This window comes from Notolepis coatsorum, assembly GCF_963971535.1.
Source record: "Notolepis coatsorum genome assembly, chromosome: 13".
Taxonomy (NCBI): domain Eukaryota; kingdom Metazoa; phylum Chordata; class Actinopteri; order Aulopiformes; family Paralepididae; genus Notolepis; species Notolepis coatsorum.
Window position 1 is genome coordinate 123185744 of NC_140177.1, and position 17666 is coordinate 123203409.

At 42.6% G+C, this 17666-nt stretch overlaps 1 protein-coding gene across 1 annotated transcript in view; it reads left to right on the forward strand.

Annotated features, from left to right (window-relative positions):
• Positions 1 to 7308: 7308 nt before the first annotated feature.
• copa (COPI coat complex subunit alpha) overlaps positions 7309 to 17666 on the forward strand; it is a 151578-nt gene continuing 141220 nt past the window's right edge. Inside the window, exons 1-6 of the mRNA XM_084327315.1 lie at positions 7309 to 7509; positions 8146 to 8259; positions 12342 to 12415; positions 13941 to 14021; positions 14931 to 15007; positions 15415 to 15524. Coding sequence (XP_084183441.1) covers positions 7470 to 7509; positions 8146 to 8259; positions 12342 to 12415; positions 13941 to 14021; positions 14931 to 15007; positions 15415 to 15524 — 496 coding nt within the window. The 5' untranslated portion in view covers positions 7309 to 7469. The remainder of the gene's footprint in view (positions 7510 to 8145; positions 8260 to 12341; positions 12416 to 13940; positions 14022 to 14930; positions 15008 to 15414; positions 15525 to 17666) is intronic.

Consider the following 17666-nt stretch of genomic DNA (forward strand, 5'->3'; position numbering starts at 1 on the left):
TCCCTTCTTTCCTGATAGCTCGTTTTGTAGTAAGAGAAAGAAGGTGGATCCCTATGTCGTAGAGGGGAGTTCATAATTTTTTTTGATATTGGTTTATATACATGTAAATAGTATAATTGGGGATGTGGGATTGTTGATTGTTATTTGGGTAGCTGTTTGACAGCAGTTGCGGTGGTGTGGTAAAATGGCAGCGTGCAGAGCCTGGAATTTTATTGTCGAACCACTGGAACTCTCTGCTTGGGGCAGAGCTGGTGCCCTACAGTATACAGAGTCGGGAACTCTCTGTCATGTCACGGGAACTCTGTGCTTTGTGCAGAGGCCAATTTTATTTATTTTTTATTTCACGCTCCTTGATTTCCACGTCCTGTGTTTGTATCTAAGTGTTTAGGTTGCAGGGCAGGTTGCCGTAGTTGCTGCAGTTAGCTCACACCGTGTGGTCAAGGGGCAGTATACTGTAGTGACTGCGGTTAGCCTTTGCAGGGCAGTGTACTGTAGCGGCTGCAGTTAGCTCACACCGTAGAAACCGACGTTGTCTAGGTCAATGGGCAGTATACTGTAGTTGCTGTAGTTAGTGCATATTTGTTTAGTCTGTGTACACTTGTATCTTGCGATGTGTCACTGTAAGTAGCGTATTTGCTGCATGTGTTCACAAATGAGATAGGGGACTCGTGTAGGCCGGGTGTAGGTTTGGTGTATAAGGCACCAAGCGATTCTAGGAGGAACAGAGGCCTGATCAACCTTTTGTTTTCTCTGAACCTGTTTGACAGGTAGCTTCTAGCTGATTCTGAGGATATGTTTCTTCATGTAAACCCGTGCCGGTTCTGACGTGTGTTGGAGGTCCCTGTTAGTGTGTGTCATGTCTGTCGTTCAGGATTTTAGTGGAATTCAGGGGGGGAGTATGTAGCAGGTATATATAAAATATACTGTTATGTATTCCACAAAGAATCCCTCCCTCACGTTTTATTTTAATTTATTATTATTATTATTTTTATTCTCAAAGTCTTTTATTTTGAAATCGTCACTTCCTCCCGAAGTGACGTATTTACTTTGGTGCGCGCCTCTTCCCGTTCAGTCTGGCCTGAATGAGGAAGAGGTAGGAGTTGCTCAGTATTTCTAAAACATATCTTTGGTTTAAAAGAACGTATTGATGGTTTACTATTGTAAATAAGTTGCCGGGCAAATGAACCGGGGTGTATGTAATGGTATCTAAGCAATAATGAACAGTTGTGCACTTTTTGTAAAGGAATTTAACTGTGGTGACGATCTCTTGTATGACACATGCTGATTGAGTTAGTAGTATGGATGAGCAGGTTGTGTAGGCCTCGTCCTGACAGTGTGACATATTTCCCTCATTGCAGCCTGTGAACTGGAGCCACCTAGTGGACAAGAAGTAATGCCATATTCTTCTTGTTTGTTTTGCTCCCAGGAGAAATAAACAATGAATGGGCCACAACTGTCCCTTCACTTCACATGCACGACGACATTCAAGAGGGTGGCCTTAGACCAGCTACATAAGCATGTGTGTGGCTGTGTGCATGCATGCGCGAGCGCACGTCCCATCTCCGGTCTAGCTGACTGTACCCCTGGCTCTCTTATCATCAGCATTATGAGATAGTAACTAAATAGTAACACACAGCCACTTGGAAAAGTAACTGTAATCAGATTACTGGCTTGTAAAAAGTAAGTAAGTTAGATTACTATTTACTGAAAAAGTAATCAGATTAGAGTAACTAGTTACTGGCATCACTGGTCATAATAGAACATTCTAGAACATTATTGCTAGATATTATTGCTGGCAGACCTATTTCGGCCTGCGAGCCGCCTATTGCCGACCACTGAGTTAGACAACACTATTTGGGACAGACCACACAGACTATTTCCATATTATTAGGCTATTACTTCACATAAAAGATCATGTCTAAATGAAATGCACAAAACAAAAAATGTATGTATCATAAATAATGTTACCCTGGTATAGATCATGTATTTATGTATTTTATTCATGACGTTATACATATTCATTATCGTTAGATCGTGCATGGCTTTTACATTGAAAAACGTACTTGTCACGTGGTTCCCTTCTCCTATTCTTCACATCAAAAACTAAAAACGAACTATCAAAACTTACACGGACCAAAATCTGCCCATTTTTTACTCCTTTTTCCCCATTTGATTCTGACACCAAAATACGAAAATCAGCTCCGTATTTCGATTTTGGTTTCAAACGGAAATAGGAAAACACCTCGTATTACACGGACCCAGACTGTCAAACCTCTAAAATGGGGTGATAACAATTCCTTCTTGTGACAGTGGCCCTGCTGTGGGAACACTGTTCGCTTCACATTAGGCATGTTCGAGATGGGATAGGCAGACGCAGATCTGCGCAGGTTTTACTATGGCCTCGCCAAGCGCGTTGCATGACGGTTAGAATGTTGTCCGACTTGCTCTGAAAATCTGACGAGACGAGGCGCGGAACTCTCGCGGGAGCGAGCCACGCACAGCCTTCAGAGCGAGGCGCCACAGTACCTCTCGCGTGGGAAGCGACTTGCTATGGTCGCGCAAAGCGCCTATTGGCTCAGAAAAGTTATCAGTCACCAGCCACGTGACAGCCAGGGAGTTATGAGACGTTTGATTGATTGATTGAAAACTTTATTATGTTATGCGTTATCATCATATCATCATGATAAACTTCAAGCTGTCAGACACACACACACATGCGTCGTCTGTTTTGCCTCAATACTGTATATATAATTCTGTTTTGCCTCAATATACACAGTATACATATATATATTGATGCAAAACAGAATTATTCAGCAGTGTGTTGTGTGTGCGTGCGGCCAGGAGCGCGCAACAAGATGGTATACATTATGGTATATGAATAGTATATTCCACTATAGCAGTATGGTGTGCTGTATTTGAATCTGATCTAATTTTGCACACGGCCATCGCATTAATAGCTGGACAGGTGTGTAATGTGTGTGTGGTGACGTGAAAGCGTATCTGCCATGCGAGACTAGGCGAGAGGCTCTCGTGAAATCGGAAGTGTCCGCCTTTTTAACTCCTTCCCCGGCTTCACTCGGCTACTCTCTTCTACTTTCGAGGCGAACCGAAATCCATCTCGAACACGCCTATTAAAACCGAGAACAGAAATGTATAATACAGATCAGGACTGAGTGTGTGCACAGCCGAACCCCCCCCCCAGTTCAGCTCTATGTGTTCCATTTCTATCTGCGACAACTTGAGCCGCTCCGTGGCAATAGGGTCCAGCTGCAGCGCTGGAGAATCCTCTCAGTGGGCAAGCCTGTGGCAGCCACGAACCTGCGCTGTTTTAAGCAGTGATGATGCGTTCCTCATGGGACGGAGTTGCACGCAGTGCAGCCAAAGTTTTGTGAGCAGAATCGCGTGCACGCACGGATGTGCACGGCATGCGCGCGCACACAGGAATGCGCTCAGGGGCGTAACTGACGCCGGGGACATCGGAAAGTGTCCCCTGCATGTTTTCAGAATGCAGTTATTGTACCTCCCACGTTTTACCGTCCAAAGAGCTGAGTCTGACTACCTGTCCTATTATTATGCAAAGAGCAGTAGATGGGGGTCGCATTCTTGCCCTGCACGGGCCAAGTACCCACTCGCTAAAGTACTTGTCTTTGCATAATAATAGCTCGGGTCGTCAGCCGAGGTGTGTGTTAAAATCCGTCGCCCAAGGTGTGTGTTAAAATCCGTCGCCCAAGAGGAGAAAGCTACTTCTTCAAAGTAAACTAAGTTTTGCTACGCTGTCGCCTAGTCCTTGTGAGGCTATTGCTGGTTGTTCCCACATCCTCTGCTGAAGCTGAGAGGAGTTTCAGCGGACTCCGGAGGTTGAAGACCTGGCTGCGTGTTGCTTATTAACAGCGGAACAGTGCAAAAATGCTTCCGCATTCGTCACCGCACGCCACTACGGTAATGCGCCTTTCCTTTTCCTTCGCCCAGGTGCGTGCACCGGCGTGCTCGCCCAGGTGCGTGCACCGGCGTGCTCGCGAGGTGAGGTGCTCGCGCCGCACGCGCATGCGCATGAGATCCCCGCTTGGTTCGACACATATTAACACGCTTTGGTTCAATTTGGTTAATCACCATGTACACGTGATGGACGCAGCAGGCGATCACTCCTACTGTTATGATTGATTGATTGAGCACTACTGAGCTAACATGAAAGACTGTAGAGGTTGAGTACTTTAATATCTAAAGATGGTAAGTTAAGAGTGTTGTGTTCACTCATAGTTAAATACAGTAGAGGTTGAGTACTTCATTATCTAAAGATGGTAAGTTAGAGTGTTGTGTTCACTCATAGTTAAAGACTGTAGAGGTTGAGTACTTTAATATCTAAAGATGGTAAGTTAGAGTGTTGTGTTCACTCATAGTTAAATACAGTAGAGGTTGAGTACTTCATTATCTAAAGATGGTAAGTTAGAGTGTTGTGTTCACTCATAGTTAAATACAGTAGAGGTTGAGTACTTCATTATCTAAACATGGTAAGTTAGTTAGAGTGTTGTGTTCAGTCAGACAGTAGACAAGTAGAGGTTGAGTACTTTATTATCTAAACATGGTGAGTTAGAGTGTTGTGTTCATTCATAGTTAAAGACAGCCGAGGTTGAGTATAGTTTCTTCTGATATTCCATAGTAAAGTACACGTTAACGTTACAATGTGTTGTGTTCACAACACTGTTTAGTCTGACGACGCGTCGCGAAGTACACGTTAACGTTACAATGTGTTGTGTTCACAACACTGTTTAGTCTGACGACGCGTCGCGATAATATACTATATTCCATAGTAAAGTACACGTTAACGTTACAATGTTGCGTTGTGTTCACTCATAGTTAAAGACAGCCGAGGTTCGCTAACGTTACAATGTTGCGTTGTGTTCACTCATAGTTAAAGACAGCCGAGGTTCCAAGTGATTCGTTGCAATGTACGCGGAAATGCCATATGCATTTGTCTAAGCGGGGTGAAAAGAAAGGCGCATTACCGTAGTGGCGTGCGGTGACGAAAGCGGAAGCATTTTTGCACTGTTCCGCTGTTAATAAGCAACACGCGACCTGGCTTCGCAACTCCATGAAGCAGAAAAGGTTTAACAGTGTGGCAGTTTGTCATATACATCAAGAAAGAGTTGATGCCTTTGACATGAGAGAACTCTGTGAGGAATTCATCTCTGCCCATGATCGGAGACAACATGTCTTTGGAAGCATTGGATGAGTTTAAATGTGAAAATGTCAATTTAAATAATGGAGAAGTCACTTTAAAGGAATGAGGTATATAAAAAGTCACTTTAAGGAAAGAACAGATGTGGCTCTTGTATAATATAGTTTAGATACATTAAGTATAATAATGACAGAGTTAAAATTGTATAGTAGTCTACAGGAACCAGTGCCCTCTCAGGTATTTTAGTATTGGATTATTGCACAATCGATGCAGGCATGACCATAAGGGTTAGAGTTTTATTAAACAGGTTTGTTATATAACTTATGTACCAGTGCATAAGAGTGATTTATGTTAACGTTTTGTACCGGTAATTAAATTTGATTAAAAGTGATTGGTGATAGATAAAGGTGATAGATACATTAAGAGCTAAAATTGTATATTGTATAGTAGTGTTTCTCAGGAACTTAGCATGTCTTTTTTTTTATCATGCATATCTTGTATTACTGTGTTCATAATTGCTAATTGAAGCACCATATAATAAATGTTCTTTCACCATAAACCTTTCAAATTTGTTTATTATTTGTCACAACAATACTTGTTTCTGTATGAGCTCAGTGTGTCGTTTACATGGAGAAATGGCGCCACCGCCTGGGAAAATGCGGTATTGCACCCCTGGTATTAAAAAAAAAAAAAAAAAAAAAACTCTAGGTAGAGGGGGGGGGGGGGCCCTAACTCCCCCATCGACGTCACTCGCCACGCCCCCAAATCTGTCCCCCGCACACATTGAGAGAGAGAGTTACGCCACTGAATGCGCTGCACTCGCCAGCTCGCCTAAGTACCCACCTGGGCTACTTTGCATATCAATAGCGCCGGTCCTCAGGTGTGTTAAATACGTTCTCAGATACATTCACACAGAACTTGTGAATGAAATGTGTTACATTCCATTCGTAGAGGCAATTAGGCATCATCTTTAGTCTGTGCTTAAGCGAGGGCACATTTATGCGCATGCGCAGGAGGCCGGGAGCGCGTGTGCATGTGGCGTCTTTAGTGTGCGTGCAATCAGTGTTGATATGAGGAACGCAACACTGGTTTTAAGTGAGCGTGTGTTATTGGATTGATTCAATTTGATTGAACATTTTATTAATGTCCGCCTTGTTTCGAACTGGTTATGCTTAGGCCCTCTTTCGAAGTCGGTTATGCTTCGAGTTTGGAATCAGGGCTGGTGGTCTCGCCCTGCTCTAAAGATAAACTCTAAGCATAACCGACTTCGAAAGAGGGCCTAAGCATAACCAGTTCGAAACAAGGCGGACATTAATAACATTTTCAATCAATCAATCAATCAATCAATCAATCCGATAACCAGTGGTGCGTTATTGAAATCATCTGGGGTTGCACCAGTGGTGCGTTATTAAAATCATCGGGGGTTGCACGCACCACGTGCACGCTCGCTCCCGGCGTGTGCGCGCGCTCCCGCAAATGCGCATTTAATGTCCCCTCGCTTGAGCGCAGACTGGAGACAGTGCCTGATTGCCTCTACGAATGGAATGTAACACATGTCTTCACAACAGGTTGGGTGTGAATGTATCTGAGAGCGTATTTAACACACCTGACGACCGGCGCTATTGATATGCAAATAGCGAGTACTTATCATGGGGTGGCACGGAGTGCAACCCCGTCCCATGAAGAACGCATGCCTGGGTTGCACGCACCTAATGGCGCCACGTGCACGCGCGCTCCCGGCTCTTGCGCACGCTCCCGCGAATGCGCATTTAATGTCCCCTCGCTTGAGCACAGACTAAAGACAGTGCCTAATTGCCTCTACGAATGGAATGTAAGTTAACACATGTCATTCACAACAAGTTAGGTGTGAATGTACACCTGAATGTATACCTGACGACCGGCGCTATTGATATGCAAATAGCGAGTACTTATCTGGGGTTAACCCCGTCCCATGAAGAACGCATGCCTGCCGATAACACACGCTCGCCTCACTTAAAACAGCGCAGGTTCGTGGCTGCCACAGGCTTGCCCAGTGAGAGGATTATCCGGCGCTGCAGCTGGACCCTACTCCTCCGTGGAGCTTTCTGCGTCAGATTGAAACAAGCAGAACTTTATTGTCCAAACCAGGAAGACAGACACTACAGTCGAGTCTACGTGTCAGGAAGATAACCTACCAGGCTAGCCAGCCTAGTATCTGAGTTACAAACATTAAGTTGTTCATGTTTTGTTGGCGCCGTGTCTTATTGTTGCCATTCATTGATCCAACAACGCGCAGCATCGCCTGGGAGACACGATGTTGACCAAATTTGAAACGAAGTCGGCCCGTGTCAAAGGTAAGCTAATGCTCGCTATCTCCAGCTATAGCTCCATTACGAAACGCAACTATGCTAATTCACTGCAACGTTATAATTTTTTTTTTATTACATAAGTTACTTGTTATCATTACAATAACGCTAACTTCATGTTTATTCCGTGTGTTGTGTAGTTAGGTCGTTTTGCTTGCTCCTATCCCCCCCACCCCACCTACCCAACCTCCTCCAATGTACAGTTTCTACGTCAAATTTATATACTCTCTTTTCTGGACTCTTTTTGTATCACAAACAGTACTGTCTATCTGTATGTCATATATGTTATGATGAATTGCAAATGGGGGACCCTGATGTAAACAAGACGAAAGTCTTTCTCTGGTCTGCATCCCCTTAACAATTGTGTGTATATTGAGCTGTACTGTACTGTACCCATTCTGCAATCTGTTAATAAAGTTTCAATCAGGTCAGTGACGTTGCGTAGAAGACACACTGCTTGGTAGCTTTGCAGCCTAGCTAAGAGAACTCAAATGTTTTTATTAATATTATTTATATATATTTGTATTAGTTTACCTTCCAGATATCAATTACATATAGGTGTCATTGTTTTTTTTTATTGGAGTTAGACTAAGCAAATCATCAAGTCAATGTTGTTGTTATTAGGACTGAGCTTCCACCCCAAGAGACCATGGATCCTTGCCAGTTTGCACAATGGTGTGATCCAGCTGTGGGACTACCGGATGTGCACACTGATCGATAAGTTTGACGAGCACGATGGTAAGCAAATGAGAATGTTGACACGGTTTCAGAAATCCATTTCATGTGAAGTTCTTCAGTGTGTATGTATGTGGAGATGGATTCGCATGATCCACACATGCACACACACACACTCACTTTAAACAAACACTCACCTTAACACTCACTTTAGACACTTTAAAGGGGAACTATTTTACTATTTCTTTCACTATTTGGGCACTTTTACACAATTCCTGTGAGTCTATGGAACACCTGTAAGATTTTTTTTCAAAAAAAAAAATCATTGTTTTGTATTTCTAATCAAGTACTCAAAAACAGCATTTTTCTACCTCAAGATCTTAAGCCGTTTTGAGGCTGGGCTCCAACCACTGTGTGGCCTGGTGCCAACTGCCACATTATTATGCAGCTGAGAAATCTCTGACATCACAGATATGCACATTTTCAGATGACTCAGTTCAGTGAGGGTGAATATTGTGAGAGGAGAATTGGAAGAATGCGCCAATATGAGAATTAGAGATATAGATTAGGGCTGGGCGATATGGCCTAAATATGATATCACGATATTTTCTGACCTTTCGGCGATACACGATACACATCACAATGTTTTTCTTTTTTACCCCAAACAATTCATTATGAGGCTTACCAAGACAGTATTTGAGTTTGCAAGCTAACATTAAAGACAAAATAAAATACCCATGCATTTTTATATTAGATTTAGATTATTAGATTATATATTGCATATGAGATATTATATGATTTAGATATGAAATATGATTAATTGAAAATGGGGGACCCTGATGTAAACAAGACTAAAGTCTTTCTCTGGTCTGCATCCCCTTAACAATTGTATGTATTGAGCTGTACTGTACCCATTCTGCAATATGTTAATAAAGTTTTTAGCATTTTTATGAAACTACTGTATATATGCATGTCTCTAAATGTTTTGATGAAAATTGGAAATTACTCAATAATCAACTAGGATGCAGTAAAAAACTTAAAACCAGATTCTCAAACATAAACATAAAAACGGACAACACGCTCATCACAGACAAGCTGGATGTAGCCAATTACTTAAACATTTTCTTCACAAACATAGCCACAACACTGGTAAACAAACTACCCTCCCACTCAGGGCGTTATGGGGTAGAACACATAGTAGCTTACTACAAAAACCTAGGGGTCCGCAAGGACGACTTCAAGCTGGAAATGGTAACAACAGATGAGGTACTCAATAAACTGAGCGCCCTCCAACCTAACAAGGCCACTGGCCACGACAACATCCCTTCCAAATTCCTCAGAGACTCAGCAGCCGCCATCACCCCAATCATCACACACATAATAAACCTCTCCATAAAACAGGGACACGTCCCCAAGGACTTCAAAATTGCGAGGGTGACCCCTCTGCACAAAAAGGGCAGCAAATTAGACCCAGGCAACTACTGCCCTGTTTCTATTCTCACCTCCATCTCGAAAGTCATGGAAAAAATAGTCTACGAACAGGTCGAAAAGTACCTAGCGGAAAAAAATCTAATCTACGAATTCCAATCTGGCTTCAGAACATCCCACTCCACTGACACATGCCTTCTCTATTTGAATGACCACATCAAACAAGAGGTGGACGCAGGCAAATACTGCGGCATGGTCATGCTGGACCTACAAAAGGCCTTTGACACGGTCAATCACTCCATTCTGATTGACAAGCTAAAAGCAATTGATTTTGATAGTCTATCAGTGAGCTGGATGCAATCCTACCTTGAGGGGAGGGAACAGATGGTGGAGGTAAACGGTACCCTATCCCCCCCCCTCACAGTGAGCTGTGGTGTTCCACAAGGAAGCATACTAGGACCGCTACTGTTCCTAATTTATGCAAATGACATGTCGTCAGCTTGTGACTGCAACTTGTTCCTGTTTGCGGACGACTCAGCCCTGCTGGTCTCTGACAAGAACAAGTTACAGGTTGAAAAAACCCTCAGCTCGGAACTAGGCAGAATCTGCATATGGCTCGCTGATAACAAACTATCATTACACATGGGCAAAACAGAGTCCATTCTCTTCGGTTCAAATAACAAACTCAGCAAGACCGACGGCTTCTCAGTTACAGTGGGTGACAATATTGTCACAAGGAAAGATGAAATTACCTACCTGGGTTCCATCCTAGAGGCTAATCTCTCCTGTGACAAAATGGCATCCAATGTAATAAAAAAAGTCAACCAACGAACTCGATTCTTGTACCGGATCTCCTCTCTGGTAAACAAGAATACCCTGAAGACTCTGGCAGGAGCACTCATTCAGGGGTACTACGACTATGCTTGCACCTCATGGTACCAAAGCACCTCAAAGGCGCTAAAAACAAAATTACAAACATCTCAAAACAAACTGGTCAGACTACTGCTTGACCTTACTCCTAGAACCCACCTCACCCCTGCCCACTTTGACAACCTAGGATGGCTTAGAGTAGACGACAGAGTACAGCAACTTGCAATGGGCCTGGTCTACAAGATACACTACACGACCAAGGTACCCATGTACATGTCAAAATACTTCCCAAAGGTCAGTGAATACCACGATCACAACACCAGAGGGAGCTCCACAAATCATGTTAAACCCAGATTCGGCTCAAATAAGGGACTAAACACGTTTCGCAATTATGCCACATCAATGTGGAACGCCCTACCCAAAGCTGTAAAGGAATGTGGATCACTACCCACTTTCAAAACCTCTCTCAAGGGACACCTACGGGAGACTGCAATTCAACACTGGCCCCTGTAAATATCCTAACCCAACCCCCTCCAATGTACAGTCATTTACCTAGTATGGTTTTGTCAATAGTCCAATGTACAATTTTGTTTGTTTGTACAGTGTCCCCCCCCCCCCCTCAATGTACAGTTTTGCTTGTATATACAGTGTGCCCCCCCCCCAACCACCTCCAATGTAGATTACCCAGTATGGTTGTCAATATCCCAGTGTACCCAACCCCCCCCCACCCAACCTCCTCCAATGTACAGTTTCTACGTCAAATGTATATACTCCCTTTTCCTGACTCTTTCTGTATCACAAACGGTACTGTATTTGCAAATCTGGTATGTCATAAATGTATAGATGTAGCAGTACTGACTATCTGTATGTCATGTATGTCATATATGTCCTGATTAATTGAAAATGGGGGACCCTGATGTAAACAAGACGAAAGTCTTTCTCTGGTCTGCATCCCCTTAACAATTGTGTGTATTGAGCTGTACTGTATTGTACCCATTCTGCAATCTGTTAATAAAGTTTTCAATCAATCAATCAATGAAATGAAAATGGAGGACCCTTATGTAAAAAAGCCGAAAGTCTTTTTCTGGTCTTCATCCTCCTGTACTGTATTGTACCCATTCTGCAACCTTTTAATACAGTTTTCATTCATTCATTCTGACGGAAAACATAATCATTTTGATTGACAGTCGAGTCTGCCAATGACATCACACCGCTTGCACCCGCCCTGCTGTTCTTAGCACCAATCGGCAAGCGCTATTCGTTTTTGACTTCCTGAATGTCCTGTGTGCTGAACAACACAAAGCTACTAACGTTAGCTCCCCGCGGCCGTCGAGTAGGAGACCAGTGCTCCACAGGATGACTAAATGAGGCATAATGATTTTACTACAACGAATGTTATAATAAAAGCCTTTCCATATATCTGTCTGATTGAAAACTTTATTAACAGACCGCGGAATGGGCATATCTCAGCACGGGCTGAGATATGAACGAGTAACGTGTGGACAGATTGACGCGACACAATCCTCTTGGGCAAAACATCACGATATCCACGATACGTTTAAAGTGTATCGTTAATGAACTGTACCCGATATTTATATAATATCGTCATATCGCCCAGCCCTAATATAGATCCTATTAATATAAGTCCACATAGCTAGGAAACAATGCTAAACACTGAAAAAGGCCATTTATAAGATCGTTCCCCTTTAACACTACATCATATCTATTTATTAAAGAGATTTGCACTACATCCATACCTAATTTGCACCTTGTACCTCATTGTCAGCATTTTTACTTCATTGTACTTAGGTTGATGGTAATTAATGTAATGTGTCTCTGTTCCAAAGGCCCTGTTAGAGGAATTGATTTCCACAAGCAGCAGCCTCTTTTTGTATCTGGAGGAGATGACTACAAAATCAAGGTAAGACTACATTCACAATCGCACACTTATATTTAAATATATGATTGGGTATATGGGTATTGAAATATTTTCTAGTTGTGTATGAACAAACATGATTCACATACAGTACTAGTAGATAAACATGTATTTCTTGAGTGAGTAATAGTCTTCCAGCTAATAACGTTATTGAAGATATAATGTTTGTTTGCAAGGTTTGCTGGAGCCACTTCATCCAGAACGGCACACCCCGGTCAGAGAGCGGACGCAGACACAGAACAGTCCTTTCGTATTTTATTAAGGATTCTGTTGTTGAGTGATATCTCAAGAGTGCTTCCATCCAGGTCGTAGGGCTGGATGGAGCAATCAAAGATTGAGTGAGTGGTGTTTTAGTTCATGAACGCACTCTCACTGGGAAAGCAGACAGCAATGGAACACATGGGCGGCAAGATGGCCGCTGTATTTAAACCCATTAGGACCCCTGGGCTGTCCAGAGAGATGCCAGACTATAAATAATAGGACCCCTGGGCCATCAAAGAAGTGCCTGACTGGAAATAACAATACACAGCATAACAAATAATGGGGAATTTACAACAAACGTATCTATTATTTTCTTAAAGGGGAACTATTTTACTATTTCTTTCACTATTTGGGCACTTTTACACAATTTCTGTGAGTCTATGGAACACCTCTGTAATATTTTTCTTTTTTTTATTCATTGTTTTGTATTTCTAATCAAGTCCTCAAAAACAGCATTTTTCTACCTCAAGATCTTAAGCCGTTTTGAGCCTGGGCTCCAACCACTGTGTGCAGCTCATCATGTACCTGATGCCACACAGCCACATTATCATGCAGCGGTGTCTCTCTGACATCACAAATCATCACATTTTCAGATGACTCAGTTCAGTGAGGGTGAATATTGTGAGAGGAGAATTGGAAGAATGCGCCAATATGAGAATTAGAGACATAGATCATATTAATATAAGTTCACATAGCTAGGAAACAATGCTAAACACTCAAAAATGCAATTTATAAGATGGTTCCCCTTTAAGTCTGCACGTTTACATTGCACTACTTTTATTGTCCTGATACCTATTATGTTTGCAATTTATGCATTGTTTTTTATTCTGTCAATTATGTGCTGATTTTATGCCTTTGCTGTGGGGCACTCTGGACTGTGGTCCATGTGTGAAAAGTACTATATAGATGGTTATTAATATTTATTTTTGTTATATTGTAGAAATGTGTGCATTGAAATGTCTGTAAAGTCTCGACGACATTGAAAATGAGGGGGACCTCAATTGTCTTTTCGAGAATAAATAAAGGATTGAATGAACGAGAACGCTTTCAATTTAGATCTTCCACTTACAAATACCCATTCATTGCATACATATATGCACAAAGAGAAATGTGTCCCCATATTTTCTTCACTGTATAAGAGGGATTAAATGTTAAAAGTGAATATTTGTGTATCCCTGGTGATGAACAGCAGCATGTGGCTGTGTGTGTGACGTCCTCTAATAAGCAGTGCTCTGTCTCTGCTGGCCAGGTGTGGAACTACAAGCTGAGACGATGCCTCTTCACCCTGCTGGGCCACCTGGACTACATCAGGACCACCTTCTTCCACCACGTGAGGCATTCTGACACACACAATAGAATAGAAATACTTTATTCATCCTGAGGGAAATGTGGCACTACAGATCGCTCACAGTAAACATTTAGGTAGACAAAAACAAAGTCACGAAATAAGAATAAAAATAAGCCTAAGAATAAAATACGGCCTTGGCCGGTCCTTTATACCGGCAGCCATCAGGCTCTACAACAGAGGGCTCGAGCGGCCGGATCTGCTGCCAGAACTATCACTGTCACAACTCGGGACGTGAGAACTAGAGACTCGCATCACCGCACTGACTATCTTGTATTTTGCACTAGAGACTAATATCACTGGACTCTCATCACTGGACTATCTTGTGTTGTACTTTTTTTTTTTAATATTATATTGTATTTTTATCTATACTTTAAGTGTACCTATAGTGTATATAGGACTGTGAAGCTATGCATCCCCCCCCTGTATCCCCCCCCCCATGCTGCTTTGACACCCGAATTTCACCAAGGGGATCAATAAAGGATTATCTTATCTTATTTATTTTATTTCCTATGTTATGTATATACATTCTAATATAAAATAGTAAAAATATACAGAAATATACAGTAAGTGTACAGTAAAGTGTAAAATTTTACAATGTTGGTTTAAAAGTAAAAGTCCAGGAAGATTGTACTGTCACCCTGTGCTCAGTGATGCAGTGAGGCACAGTCATGCATTAAAAACTCTGGTGGCTGTCGGAATGAAGGACTTCAATGCTAAATCTTGGGAGTCTTAGTCTAGCACTGAAGATCAGGACAAACATGTCCTTACTCGCCATTGCTGATTTCAAGATCCAAGCCTTTGAAAATGAAAAACAAAATTCTCTTTATTTTCTCATCTCAACTGTATGGAACTTGCAAGAATGAATCAATAAATCACTTGACTGTTTTGCAGGAGTACCCCTGGATCTTGAGCGCTTCAGACGATCAGACCATTCGCATCTGGAACTGGCAGTCCAGGACTTGCGTCTGGTAAGGCGTTCTACAAACCTCATCATGTCAACGAGCGTTTCATGCTACCGGCGAACTATCCGAATGACCTCCATTTAAAACTAGGGATGTCCGATATTATCGGCCGACCGATATTATCGGCCGATATCGGCAGTAAAATGTGATATCGGAAAATATCGGTATCGGTTTAAAAATAAAATAAAACAATAACAATATTTGTTATATATATATCCAGTGAAATTATTAGTTACCTGAAATTATTCTGTTTTTTGGGGGGGGGGAAACCCTGCATATATCGGTATCGGTTGATATCGGTTGATATCGGTATCGGAAATTAAGACTTGGACAATATCGGAATATCGGTATCGGTAAAAAAGCCAATATCGAGCATCCCTATTTAAAACCCTTTCCTCTCCTCCCTTTCCTAGTGTGCTGACGGGGCACAACCACTACGTGATGTGTGCTCAGTTCCACCCCTCCGAAGACCTGGTGGTGTCTGCCAGTCTGGACCAGACCGTGCGCGTGTGGGATATCTCCGGTGAGGGCCTGGGGGGACGGTTAGGCAGGGTGGCTGGGTCACAGGACGGCGGGTGGGGGTTTGGGAGGGGTGGAGCAGAGCGGTACGGACGGAGAGAGAAGCGGGAACGGGTCAAACGTCACAGCCTGAACCCTCTTCCTCTCCCTCTTGTAGAGAAGACGTCTCTGTGGGCTGGTTTGCAGAAACACCTCTCCTTAGTTCAGACAGAGAGACGACTTGTTGTTTACTTGGGGAGAAAAGGAAGTAAACAACAACACACTCCTGGGGGGTTTACTACAAAGCTAAATGATGGGTCTTAACCCTGGGTTCTCAGTGTCCTGACGGTGGCTCACAACTCCAACATTTTGGGAACTTAGCTTATTTAACATCTTCCCTGGAGTTAGACAAGAAGATACATACTTTTTTGTCTCTCTGCATGCATTAGGCTTAGGGAACGCCCGCACCGTTAGCGTAGCTTAGCTTCATCACTGGAAGTGGGTCAGACCTTTACCCTGAAGTTCCCTACAGTCACGAAATACACTCCAAATACAACTCCAAAACGTTCCTGTAAACATGCTGTGACCTGTGTATTTACCATGTGGAGAAATAAAAAATAATTGAATTCGACATTTACGTTTTCTAAGCAAATATACTCTGAACTATCTTTTGCCGAACCACTCCTCTCTGGGCTCAGTGATTTCACGTCACCAGTGCTACCAGTGCCGAACCGATTGAAGTTTATGGATACCATGACTGGTAAGTTTTAAGGGGCTAGCGTTACACAATAAATGAGTTATAATAATACCACAAGTGTGGATTCACTCGCCCAAACCCTGTAGCCGTGCATCGCAGTCATGAAAGGGGCTAACTAGGTCGATAGTCCAGCAATGTTGTGACTGTCCTATTCATCAATCTCACAATATTCGCTATCGTTAGACGGATGGAATACAGCCTTCCATCTAAAAACATAAATGAAAACTTACCACAGTCGTGGTATCCATAAACTTCAATCGGTTCGGATCCTTTGAATGAAATGAAAATGTAAACAAACACTGACCTCGACGTTAGAAAGTAGCACTGGTGACATGAAATCACTGAGCCCAGAGAGGAGTGGTTTAGCAAAAAAAAATTCAGAGTATATTTGCTTAGAAAACGTAAATGTCGTTCAATTATTTTTTTATTTCTCCACGTGGTAAATACACAGGTCACAACATGTTTACAGGAACGTTTTGGAGTTGTATTTGGAGTGTATTTTGTGACTGTAGGGAACTTCAGGGTAAAGGTCTGACCCACTTCCAGTGATGAAGCTAAGCTACGCTAACGGTGCGACCGTGCGGGCGTTCCCTAAGCCTAATGCATGCAGAGAGACAAAAAAGGTATGTATCTTCTTGTCTAACTCCAGGAAAGATGTTAAATAAGCTAATTTCCCAAAATGTTGGAGTTTTCCTTTAACCTGGGGGCGATTGCCTTGGTTTGGCTTTTTTGACATGATTAGATACTCTACGAAGAAAGCACTGGGAGGAACTATAGGTGGGATTTAGTTAAGTCTACTTGTTAGTAAATGGGAGAGGTGTTTTTGTGCTTCTGCATGTCTTTAATATCTACATGTCTGTTATGATCGTGCCTGTCTCCTCCATCACTGAACCTGTTCTCGCTCTCTCTCCTTAACCCATCAACTAACTGGTTCATATCTCCTCTTCACGTACACGAACACTCCAAACACATGGATCTGTCGTTGTCACCCGTCTATGGGATCTTGTTTCACATTGCGCCGCCATGCATGTCATTCATATCCATGATGTGCATATCGTTGCTATGGTTCTCATGTCCGTGAGGTCATGGATCATGTGATGTCACCACTGGGGGCGTGTCGTTTTCCCTCGTTCTGCTCCCACCGCTCTGCATGCACTACGACGCATACCCAGCCGGCTGTACTGTCACACGCACGCCTCAGCGTTCATAAGCCACAACGTTGTTGTTGCACTACTTTGCTATGTAAATGAGATTACCTGTATATGTTAAAAGAGGAGTTTGACAGAAATGAACTTTGAGGTTGTAATTCTGGAAAAAAGTTGATTCATTCCTAAAAATCTGTCCCCAAGATTAATGAGCTGAGCAGAAATTGGAAAATGCTATTTTGATGAAATCACCAGAGATGGTTGA